The following is a 12,081-nucleotide window of genomic DNA, read 5'->3' as shown; positions in this document are numbered from 1 at the left end:
ATAGATGTTAGCTGTCATGGAGAGTGGTGACGACTAAATGCCTAACTTACCCGAGATAGGTATGAGCATTGTCGTCATGATCATAAGCATGGCGAAGACTGGTTAGGGTTAGGGTTAGGGTTAGGGTTAGAAAATTTTAAATATTGTCACTTTTAATTTTAAAATGACTGTTTTATGCCATTTTTCCTTTAATTGAAGCAAATATTTGACTTTGGGAATAAAAAACAGATGACTGTGTGCAAAATCGGCTTTGTTGTTATATGTTCTGTTGTGGTTTTATTTGAGTAATCCGTTTACTCTGCTGTTAAATTTGTGTTGCATCCACAGATCGCCCAGTTGTCGCTGACATTCTCTTCTTTATAAATCACCAGTGCCAAGAACTGCTGTTCCCCCAAAGCCCTCTAGTAATAGTTCTGTTTTTCATTATTACGGTTTCGAGCCTTTCGTCTCGAAACCCTCTTGTAATCGTTATGTTTATTATTATTATGGTTTCCACACCATGGGTGCGAAACCCTCTTGTAATCGTTCTGTTTTTTATACTTCTTCTCCCCTTGTTCTTCTTTCGCGCTTCTGCAACTACCACGCGAACACCGCTGCACCTACAGATTTCAAATTTGCCAGTCAGGTAAAACTGCTCGCAAGAAATTTTTTGATCAAATGACCATAATCTGGGGTCACGTCACCTTTCAGCCATTTTAAAAATAAACTTAAAAATAGAGCTCATTTGCATAATAAGTGATAATTCAAAATTCTGCTCGGTTCACTTTTTAGACCATATAGCCTTGCTCCTTCATGCCAAATATCAAGGTGACTGGTCTTGCCAATTTTTGGAAGAATATTTTAAAGTATTATTTTTCTGATTTTTCATTTACCTTTGACTTCCCCTATACCTATGCAGCAAAGCTATGGCAATGTCTTATTGAGGCCTATGTTAAAGAGCAGATAATGCCTGTTTTTTGTACATCTGAACGTAATGTATTTATGTAAAACATTATTCCTTCTTTCGAATAAAACATGACGAAACTCGAGTAGCGACCGCTATCATACTGTATTTTATCAATTTATCGGTGCATAATCCACTCTCCCAAGAAAATCCTGGATTCGTATTTGCCGCGTATTGGTCACGTGCCATGACGTCACACGTGGATCGCATTCGGCAAGCGCAGATTGCAGTAGGTACTAGGTAAACTTCTCCTGGTAGTGATACACGTGATTGACACTGCTGATAGTGATTGCACCATGGTGAAAAGATGCGTCGTCGGTGGTTGTGGCAACACAAACCTCGATGGATTTAGTGTCCATCTTTTCCCTAAAGAGAAAGTTTTGAGAGAAAAGTGGGAGCGTTTTGTGCGATTGTCCAGAAAGGATTGGCAGCATGCCAGTGATACAGCAGTGATGTGCGGTGCACATTTTGTCGCGCCTGACGATTTTGAAGGCTATGAACAGTGGAAATCAGGCTTCAAAGAGAAACTGAACCTGAAGAAAGGTGCCATTCCATCAGTTAGATGTCCTGCAAGTTCAGTTGAAGCGACTGCGACACTTTGCTGTTCTGAACAGTCACCAGCATTTGCAGGACGGAGCGATCGTCGCCGTAGAGATGTAGATAACGACATCAGCAACACTCCAGCATCACTAGCGAAGAGGCCGAGGTCAGCTGTGAATAAGTTGATCGTAGCTAGGGTAATTACTTTAGTTCTTTTTCTTATGACTTGTTGATACTTTATGCCTCGAACCAGTTTTTGCCAGCAATAATACAATATAAACCAAATTCCCGGTTTAGCACAGTACCTGTAATGATGGTGGTAATTGTAGCGCATGGAGCTACAACTTAGTACATGTACAAAGTAAAAAGCATGGCGGTGGCGCGACTTCACTGTTAGTGTTACGAAGCCGACAATCTTTGCCTTCACCATCTGTGAAAATTAACCCATCTTCCGTCGGTTCTGGTATAAAAAATAAACATGTCAGCCACCCAAAAAATCTGAAGTGATCTCCGCCCATGATTTTATTCACTAAATTATCTCAGAACCAAGAAATCCGAACCAAATACTAGTACGGCAGCTAGGTGTATCTTCCGGGCGCGCATAGCTCCATGATTTTAAAGTGTAGTTTTGGCGATTTCTGAGGGAATATGTTGTTATATAGCACAGTTTTGGCGTCATGTGTTTTTTATTTTTATACTTTCTAACAGAGGAGTAGGTCAGAAAAACATTGAACTACTGTGGTATATCCGATACTCACACTTGCGTAAGGCGAGAATTTATACAGGCCAACCAAATAAAAAAAATGTTTCCCGACGCATGTGTTTCAGAAATATGATAGGTCGCTTTTTTCATTTTGTGATTTGGCCAAAAGTAATACCAATTTGTGAGGGATAATTTGTGTGTCGTGATGGATCCCATGATATAATTGATGTATTATTTTTCAACTTTTTACCTAATCCTATATGATTTTTGTCAGAATTGTCAATTTTTTTTCAAATGGAGAAATGTTCTGATCAGTCAGGGCAGTACAGCTTACAGGTCATCCCGAGAAAAAAACATTTTTTTTGAGTTATGATACATGTAAAGTTATAGGACATGATTTGTCATTTTATAGTCTTGGGACAAATACAATTCTTATCAACTCTCATGCTGTTGACCATACTTTTGTTACATGATGTCGTCCGTATCATAAGATTGGTCAAACATCTGCTGATATCAAGTGTTCCATCACTTGCTGTTGCTATAAAATTTCTTTAATAAAACTGACTTGAGTTATAACTTTATTTCCTTGTCATTCCAGCTATTAAATGATTCCATTGAAGAGGAAATCTCAGAAACAACACAACAGTTCAAAGAAATCCAGGGTGAAACAGCTATATCAGATGATACTCCTTGTGAGTCTGCTGTGCCTGACGAACATCGTTCTGTATCTTGTGGTGTTCAGATTAATCTCAGACCCAACAGGAGAAGTAAAGGTAAGATTGAATGCTTCCCCACAAAGAACGGCAGCAGAAAATGTATGAAAAGCAAGTCATGATACCTGCAGCCCTACCCAGTGTGTCCTCTAAGCCTATCTTTTGAGTCATGACTTGTAAAAATTATGTGACACAAAATTTTCAGTTATACATTATACATGATGACTAAAGAAAAATGAGCAAATTTTCAATTTGACTCAAAAGTTTTTGTAAACTTGGTAGTCAGAGGGTGCACTGGTCTTGCTCGAGCTTGTCTTGGTGTTGTCATACAATACCTGATTTCATACTGTGAATAATTTGTTTGTGAAAGCTATCACTGTCACAAAATCTGCATAATCTGAATTCAGTGTTGATGGTTACTTCCAGAGGGTAATGATCAGCTGGATATAGGCTCTGACTAGCCTGAAATGAATGAAGAGCAAATCATGATCACACTTGTGTATCTCATTTGTCTTGCCGGTTATTGTTTCGTTGGATCTCCACTGTTTTATACATTGGTTTTTTTTTCAGACTCTCTCATCTGAAAGAAAATGTTGCTCTCTGGTTTTGTGACACATTGTAGTTTATTCTAGATATCAGTGATTAGTACTGAGTTCAGACTTGTTGAAGAGACAGTTGCTGTAATTTTTGACAATTTTTATCTTTTCTTTTTCTCTGTACATTTCGTTTCATGATCAGCTCCCTATGTAGTCCATTTTGAAATACCCAGGACTCTCTTTATGAATATAGTTTGCATGTGTAAAGTACATTGTTGTTGTTAAACATATGAATTTTAGTGTGGATTAAAATGATTTTGTCAGCAATAACAATGTACATAATAGATGCAATTGTGATGAGCCAAACCTAGAAATTTTCTGTGTGATATTGTTTGTAAATCTTGTGATTCTTTTGTATCATTTTGGCCACTCAATAAACATGTTTGTTTGTTTGTTTGTTTGTTTAGGAACACAGGTATCAAAGTGTACAAATTCTATTGGTGTGCAATGTACACTGATTGGTGATGATTTTGTTGGAGAAAGTGATAGTTCTGTTGCTGATGGTGATTCCACTAACGAAGACCAAGATGACAGTGACTACATGCCAAGTGATCATGATGATGTAGAAGACAAAGCCATAGCACATTCACAGTATGTACTACATGATGCATATATTATACATGTTTCTGTTGTTTTGCAATGCCTTTTCCATACAGTCAGTTGCAAATCAGATTAAATTTGTAATTTAGATTGTTTAATATATTAGCGAGTCTTAGGTTACATTTGATAAGACCATTGACTATATGTTGTCTTGTCTATTCACACGCACTGTGTTGAATAACAATTTGGCTAAATGACACAATATGAGTGTCTTTGACATGTTTATACCATTTGAAAAATCTACATTGAATACTGTACAGGTTGGATATATAGCTATGTCTTGATCAATCTCTGCCAATCCCAGATGTGTTACTTGCAGATTGGTGTTCAAGTTACAAATGATGAAAACATCATTACCTTACAAGCGCATGCAAAAATCAACCTACGTTACCAAACCTCCCCATTTCCTCAACTTACAAGACCAAGCAGTTTTGTTTTCTTATCTTGAATATTTGTTCATTCGTAGGTCACCACTGAAGACACCGCATCCACCGGAAAAGGACAGAAAGTTTATCATATTTGAATCCCAGCTCCTGGAACTGTTCAGAAACTGTCCTTTATGTGGTACAGCTGCTCAGGGAGTCATCACAGATATTGTAGGTACAGCTGTACATGTGCAGCAACTGTGTACAGCCTGTACATTTGCAAGAAAATGGGCAAGTCAACCATACATTGGTCAAATGCCGCTTGGAAACCTGATTCTGTCTGCCAGTATATTATTTTCAGGGTCATTACCAACACAAGCCCTAAGACTCTTAAAAATTTTCAATATTTCAACTATCAGCCTTGGCACATACTTCAGACATCAGTGGATGTATTTGGTACCAACCATCATCCAACATTGGAAGGTTGAACAAGCCATGATGTTTGATGTGCTGCGGTTGGAGGAAGAGGGCCTAATTCTTGCTGGAGATGGGCGGTCAGATAGTCCAGGACATTGTGCCAAGTATGGTAGCTACACCGTATTAGAACAGCGAATTAATAAAGTGCTGGACATCCAGTTAGTACAGGTAAAGATATTTGCAGATATTTACATCTTTCCATGTGATGTCTGCTGCTAATGGGCAATACCCCTGTATAACTTATTGAATCATCATTACTGTAGTTCACTGTGGTTGTAATGTGAAGTTGCACCATGTGACGAGAGTTAAATGTTTCTTTTTTGTAGTTATTGTATATTTATTTTGCTGAATTTTTTTATACATATATGCAAATTGTGATGTTTGTGTTTAGTCACATGAGTAATTATATTTCAGCAAAATACAAGTCTGTGAATTCTGCTAATAGTATAACTTTGCAATTGTCTTATCTGCAGAGTAATGAGGTGAATAGTTCTACTTGGTGTGAGTTTGAGGGTCTCAAGAGGACAGTAGCACACTTTGACGATGAAGACCTTGTCATCAACAAACTCATCACTGATAGACACAGGCAGAATGGCAAGTGGATACGGGAAGAGTGTCCAGAAATCACCCACTTCTATGATGTATGGCATGTTGCCAAAGGTAAAGAGATATCGGCTATGCCACTCCTCTTTATACCAGAGAGTCTTTGGTGATAAATAGCAATTAGAGTAATTGGTACTGACGAGAAAGTGGGTTTGAATTAATTGTGTACAGAGTAGGATTTGTACTACCTGACATTTATGGCTATCCTCTTGCTATGCATACTTACAAAGACTTGAAAGATAATGTAAATGTACACATGTACCACTAGCTGTTGTGCAGTTTTGGAAAGCCACAGAGATATTTGGCATATTTGGCACATAACCACAATACAGAATTGTTAAATGTTTGATTTTGTATACATTTCTTATTTACAGCCATTAACAAGAAGCTTACCCAGCTTTCACTTCTGAAAGACTGCGAGGATGTTGCTTTATGGAAGCAATCCATCACCAACCATCTGTATTGGTCTGCAGCAAGTACTCCAGAGGGAGATGGAGAACTGATTTTGGCCAAATGGCAGTCAGTTTTGTATCATATCCAAAATCAGCATACTGGACATAGCAATCCACTGTTTGATCAATGTGCCCATGGCCCACTGGATGAGAACCAAAGGAACAAAGTGTGGTTGACACCAAGTAAGTTGGATTAGCCAATGGTTGTAATGTATTTCTTATTGTCACTGTGGATGAAGTGCAGAGGAACATATCCATTCAAATTCATTACATTTCATTTGACAAGTCATCATTGATAACAGTCTCCACCAATGTAAGTTTGCATTTTTGTTATTTGATTAATTTTGATAAACACCCTTAAACAGGTGGGGATTGCATCATCAACAGTTATCTCGTTTGTAGTCACCACAAAGTGTTGGGGGACTTATGAAGTGGACTCTGTCAGTCAATTCTTTCATCTGTTCAGAACCATTACTCAGAAGTGCCTGGACCAATTTTGTTTGAAATTGGCACTTAAGGCAAGAGTGCAACCAAGCAGCCATTTTGCTACAAATTTTCATGTCTATAGCAATTAAACAGTCATGAATGGACAGATTCTTTCTAAAAATTGTCACAAGGCTAATGTACCAAATACTCAAGAACATTAAACTTTGATGACAGTGTCATCAGCAATGACTTTAGAATATTGAATTAGAGGCATGTCAGTGATTTCAAAACAGGTATGTTGTCTATTGGTCTGTTTCGGTGTATTTGCAGATTCCAAGGCATCGGTGAAATTGGAGGGAATCCTGATGAACAAGACCTTGGCCAAAGACATCAAAAAATTATCGCCACAGTTTCAAACCTCAGGTTTGGAGGCATATCACAGTCTGGTATTGATGTTTGCACCAAAGCACACTGGTTTCTCATACTTTGGGATGATCTGCAGGTACTAGTAAATGACATGATCATAATGTCTATTTTAAGTATGTAGTGTATTGTGTGATAGGTAGCATGTGAGTGTGAAATCAATCTTTAAATAGATCGATCCGAAAATCGATCTACTTAGCAGACGACCCAGCTAAGGAGCGCCTGTGATTCCGTGCGGTACTGTCGGTACCTACATCTTCAAGCTTAGCGAGGCATTGCGCGATCGACAAATGCGAACGAATGAACACAAAATTTTCGTTGAAAACACCCCAAAAGTGTTGAAAAACAAGTAATTCAGCATTAAGGATACAGGTCATTATAAACTTTTGGCGACATGCTGTTTGTTACTAGCTATTCATTTCTGTAGGAAGCACAACAATTACACGATTTTCAGGTAATAACAGGCGGCCGTATGACCGGTGGCCGGCTTTTAACGAAACCCCTGTAATACTGTTCAACTTTAGTTTGAAAACTCTGTTGAGTTGTACAGTGTATTGCATAGAAATAAATGTGATTTAGTCCAACATGGTAATTGCTTAAGTCAGAGTTTACATCGACCATATACAAATCGGCATTTGTCTGCAAATTTAGACAAAACACTCAGACTGTACTGGCAATATGACAATGTTGAAAACTGGGCTTGGTGTCTATCGAAACCGACGACATTAACACTGCAAGCAAGCATATAAAATGCTTGCAACTCCTGCATCAAGTTGAGACATAGCCGCAGAATGAACCGAAGCAAAGTTGTCTGCATTTTGATGCAAAGTGCCAATGTCGCGCACATTGTCCTATAGAACTGTGCTCAAATGATGACCATGCAACATCGAGCAGTCTTGCATGCTATAAATTGATTGGCTGAACTTCCAAAATTTTGCAAAAAGTTACCGTTCCTCGTATATAGACATACACATCAGGTATCAAACTTTGCTATAACGGACAAAAATGAGATAAACTCAGTTATTTTTCTGACCAAATTATTCACCGAAATTGTAGGCCTACCCCTACTAAACTTGATCGCGCTGGTCAGGAGTCATCGATCGCTGGTTGAGAGCTGGTGGCACATATTTAATTAAAAAAGCAAAATCGGCGAAATTTTCAACATTAGTTCAAGTTAAATATGATGGTTGTACTAACCTGTAATGAAAGAAGCTCTTTGGACCTACGACGTGTCCCACAAGCACACCACACAGCGCAAGAGAGGCAGATCCCAGACGTGTCGAACTGTACGCTTGCAAGCAGTATAGCAATATGGCGGACGTGTTGACATCACCGTTGTCGAATGGTGGCGCTCGTTCAGGCAAACTACGGGTGCGTAGATCCTGGCGAGGCACGCACCTCACACTCCAAATTTCACACTCATTTTCCCGGTGCGTAGAAAATGAGGCCAGTCGATAAAAACGTTAGTAAGCACTATTTAGGCAGTTCTTAGGCCATTGGAAGGCTAACATTATAAAGCCAGGGCTTTTGGCTTTATTACGCAAGTCTGGTCTCGATAGGCGTGTGAATTCCTTACTACATGGTCTCGATAGTACTAGTACACAAACGCACACACACACACACACACACACACACATACATATACTATTCTCCACTTGTTTACAATCAAATCCAATATGGGCATCAGTCACAGATGGGGCTTTGTTACCCGCATTTCTATTTTCATGTGCATCATATCAATTTCAGTTTTTAGTTACTTCAAGAGGCAAATTTCCAATTACAACTGAGGACTTTGTTATTGTCAATGACTTATTGTTCCAGCATTTAGTGTGTGTGGCTAACAACAAGAAGACCAAATTAGCCACACTGAGAAATTGTAGCCATTAACTTGAAAACCCTAATGCCAAGCCTAGGGGTGTGTGGTCTCTTTTATATTCAGTAGATAGTAAATTTAGTATCCACTTGGAAAAATTTAATGTTTATGAATATAATATTAGAAATTTTTTTTATAAATATAATGTTAAGCTTGTCAGTGTACATCTGGTTTTCATGTTGTAGCATTTGCAAACCAATCAGTGCATTGTAGCAAAGTGGACACTAGCTAAGGCTACCATTTTTTGGTGACATTTTAGGTTTGTATATAAAAATGAGAGGTGGTGTGGTGAGTTGTTGGAGTCTCTTTGTTGGGCTGTCCGTTTTGGTATGTATGAATGTGTGTCTGTCCACACGAACATTTTAAAACGCCGCAGCACCAATAATTGTAGTATTTGGTATACAGGTGCACCCAATGTTGAAGATGTTAATTTGTTAAAATTGTCATTTCAGGGTCAAAATATCTAAATGAGGTAAAAGTGTAAAAAAGTGGCTAAATGCTCAAATTCTTTATCAAGCATAAGTGTTATTGGTCTTTGTTGTGTGTTGTGATGCTAATACTATGTTGAAATATCTTTCAGATGCCTCGCAAGAAGAATTGGAAGAGGAGTGATGCGCCGAAGAAGAGGTTGGGTTTGGGTCGTGTCCCACCAACCACTGGCATTGTCAATCAGGGCCCACGTGTCCTGTTTGACCAAAATGATGTCCTTCGAGACCTGAATAACTATGAAAATGAATGTGGCAATGCTGCCCTTCGGGATCTGAATTACTTGGAAAATAACTCTGGCAATGTTATCCTTCGGGACTCTGATTACACGGGTCACATCCCACCAACCACTACAATTGTCAATCAGGGCCCACGTGTCCTATTTGACCAAAATGATGTCCTTCGGGACCAGAATAACTTGGAAAATAGCTCTGGAAATGTTGTCCTTCGGGACTCAAATGACATGGCAAATGAACTTGAAAATAACATTCAAAGTAGCAAAGCTATGAATGATGCTGAAAATGAACCTGGAAATGACGTCATTATTGATGTTATGAATGACAATAGTTTATCTGCACATTCTAATGACACTTGTTATACACTTGCTATGGATTCAAAGAAGGATGACAAACACATAAGAGATATTGCCATTGCTGATGTTAGTAACTTTGATGATGCTGCGTTGGACAGGAAGATAGTGCCTAATGATCAAGGAGAGGAAAAGCTATTTATAATCAACAATGTAAGTACAAGGGAAAGACCTATTTCATATAAGGAAGGAAATAAGACAGAGCAAGACATAAGTAATATGGCATTGAAAACTGCAAGTAATACTGACTATGAAGTGAGAGTAAATGAAAGTGACATTAAAGTTGATAAAATGACTGACAGTGACAAGGTAAAGATAAAGATCGAATGCTCAGATTAGTGCGGGCAGTTTCAACCAAAGTCATGCTCAATTTGGTGAGAACAGTGGGAGACAGTGTGTTGCTAATAGCTATGTTTCTGCACTGTACAGTAAAATAAAAAATGTGCAAATGTGGAATACATGCGACATGGATACAATACTGCAAACAGGTAATGAATTGTATGGTTGTTTGCAGCAATCCCCAACAGTGATGGATGTTTATCTTTTAGTCACAGAACTACCACAGGCTATTGAGTTGTTTGACACAAAGTTTAAGTCAAGTCTTGGAGAATCTGTCACTAGTCTAGTAGGTCAAGATGTCAATGTAGACAGTTTTGTTATGTCTTTGTACAATGCTTTAGTAGTGACATTAACTCAATATGATGCATGTTTTGTTTTGGAGCAGCTGTATTTGCTGTATTGAAGAAAGAAAACATTTTCTATACATTTGACAGTCACTCAAGAGACTCAAATGGCATGGTTACACCTGATACCATTGAGCAGTATTGAGGTAGTGTATGAACATTGCTGTAATTTAGCTACTTCTATGGGTATTGGTAGAAATGAACAGTTTGAAGTGACTGGAATTACTGTGAATATTGAATCTGACTGTGTTGCGAATGTAAGTAATGGAGACAGTAACAGTGATGATGAAGTAGTTGTTCTTGGCATAGAAGAGACACCACAGTTATATTGCCCTTTGGATTTTGAATTGTGTGAAATGCTTTGCAGTGAACTAAGCATTAAGAATGAAAATGTTACACATTTATACAGTGGTCCAGGTATTGAAATTGTTTCTTTAGAGCTGTATCATATGCATTGTGTGGTACAGAGAATAATCACGATGTAACTCGATTGGCCATTGTTAAGTATCTTAAAGAGAACTCCGCAGTATTCTATTCTCATTTAAGATCCGGATATCAGTCAGTTGATGATTACCTTGTAAAATCTCGCATGCAAGATTTGGGCAGCTGAAGTAGAGATACTAGCAACTGCAAACCTTTTGAAATCAGATGTTGTCACTTTTAGTAGAGGTAAATGGTTGAAATATTCTAGCACTCAGATTAATAAGAACAGTGAAACTACTGGTAAATCAATATTTCTGAAACACTGTATGGAAGTTCACTATGAATTTGTTGAATGTGTCAAGCCTCCGGGTGTTTTAGTGTATGAATGTGGCCATAATGTGATGAATACATCAAAGAATACAACTGAAGTCAAGGGAAACGTTCAACACTGTAAAGTTAAGAGGAGTTTATCAACTGATGTGAATGAAGTAGTAGACCCAAAACATGTTGATGGCAGAAAAAGATCTGGAAAACAACTGAAGTATGAAGAGAATGTAGTATCTGTTGATGAGATTTGTAGATCAATAGCACATCGAGTCTTGAAACGGAAACGACGATGTACAGTTACTAATCAAAGTTCTCTGATTAAGAAACAAAAACGAGAAAATCAACAACAGAGATATTGGACAGACTTTGAATACCGTGCAAAAAAGAAAAGTGCTATGAATAGGCACTACATAGACAATGCTGCCAATAAAAGAGCACAAGCAAAACAAATGTATGCAGACAAGGACTGTTATAAACAAGCTAAGAGAGCACAAAGTATTGAGAAATATGAAAAGAATGCAATTCATAAAGAGGATGTTAAGGCACGAAGTATTCAGAAATATGCGGACAATGAATGTCATAGGGAGGATGTTAAGTCATATAGTATTCAGAAGTATGCAAACAATGAGTCTCATAGGGAGGATGTTAAGGCACAAAGTATTCAGAAATATGCAAATAATCAGTGTTTTAGGGAGGATGTTAAGGCACGAAGTATTCAGAAATATGCAGTCAATGGCTGTCATAGGGAGGATGTTAAGTCACATAGTATTCAGAAATATGCAAACAATGAGTCTCATAGGGAGGATGTTAAGGCAAGAAGTATTCAGAAATATGCAAACAATGAAAGTCATAGGGAAGA

General features: G+C 38.1%; 2 protein-coding genes across 2 annotated transcripts; both read left to right on the top strand.

Moving 5' to 3' along the window:
• Nucleotides 1-935: 935 nt before the first annotated feature.
• On the top strand, nt 936-6,927 carry LOC139126853 (uncharacterized). Its single transcript, XM_070692782.1, has 7 exons — nt 936-1,680; nt 2,785-2,959; nt 3,903-4,086; nt 4,562-5,105; nt 5,411-5,597; nt 5,915-6,175; nt 6,749-6,927. The coding sequence occupies exons 1-7, from the start codon at nt 1,240-1,242 to the stop codon at nt 6,925-6,927; spliced, it is 1,971 nt and encodes a 656-aa protein (XP_070548883.1). The 5' UTR covers nt 936-1,239.
• A 2,318-nt stretch (nt 6,928-9,245) lies between these two features.
• LOC139126851 (uncharacterized) lies at nt 9,246-11,530 on the top strand. Its single transcript, XM_070692781.1, has 2 exons — nt 9,246-9,942; nt 10,514-11,530. Exons 1-2 carry the CDS (start codon nt 9,295-9,297, stop codon nt 10,529-10,531), a joined length of 666 nt encoding a protein of 221 aa, XP_070548882.1. The 5' UTR covers nt 9,246-9,294; the 3' UTR covers nt 10,532-11,530.
• Nucleotides 11,531-12,081: the final 551 nt, after the last annotated feature.

This window comes from Ptychodera flava, unplaced genomic scaffold (genome assembly GCF_041260155.1).
Source record: "Ptychodera flava strain L36383 unplaced genomic scaffold, AS_Pfla_20210202 Scaffold_138__1_contigs__length_134090_pilon, whole genome shotgun sequence".
NCBI classification, from domain to species: domain Eukaryota; kingdom Metazoa; phylum Hemichordata; class Enteropneusta; family Ptychoderidae; genus Ptychodera; species Ptychodera flava.
Note: the sequence above shows the minus strand (reverse complement) of the source record. Positions and strands in the feature narration are given on the sequence as shown.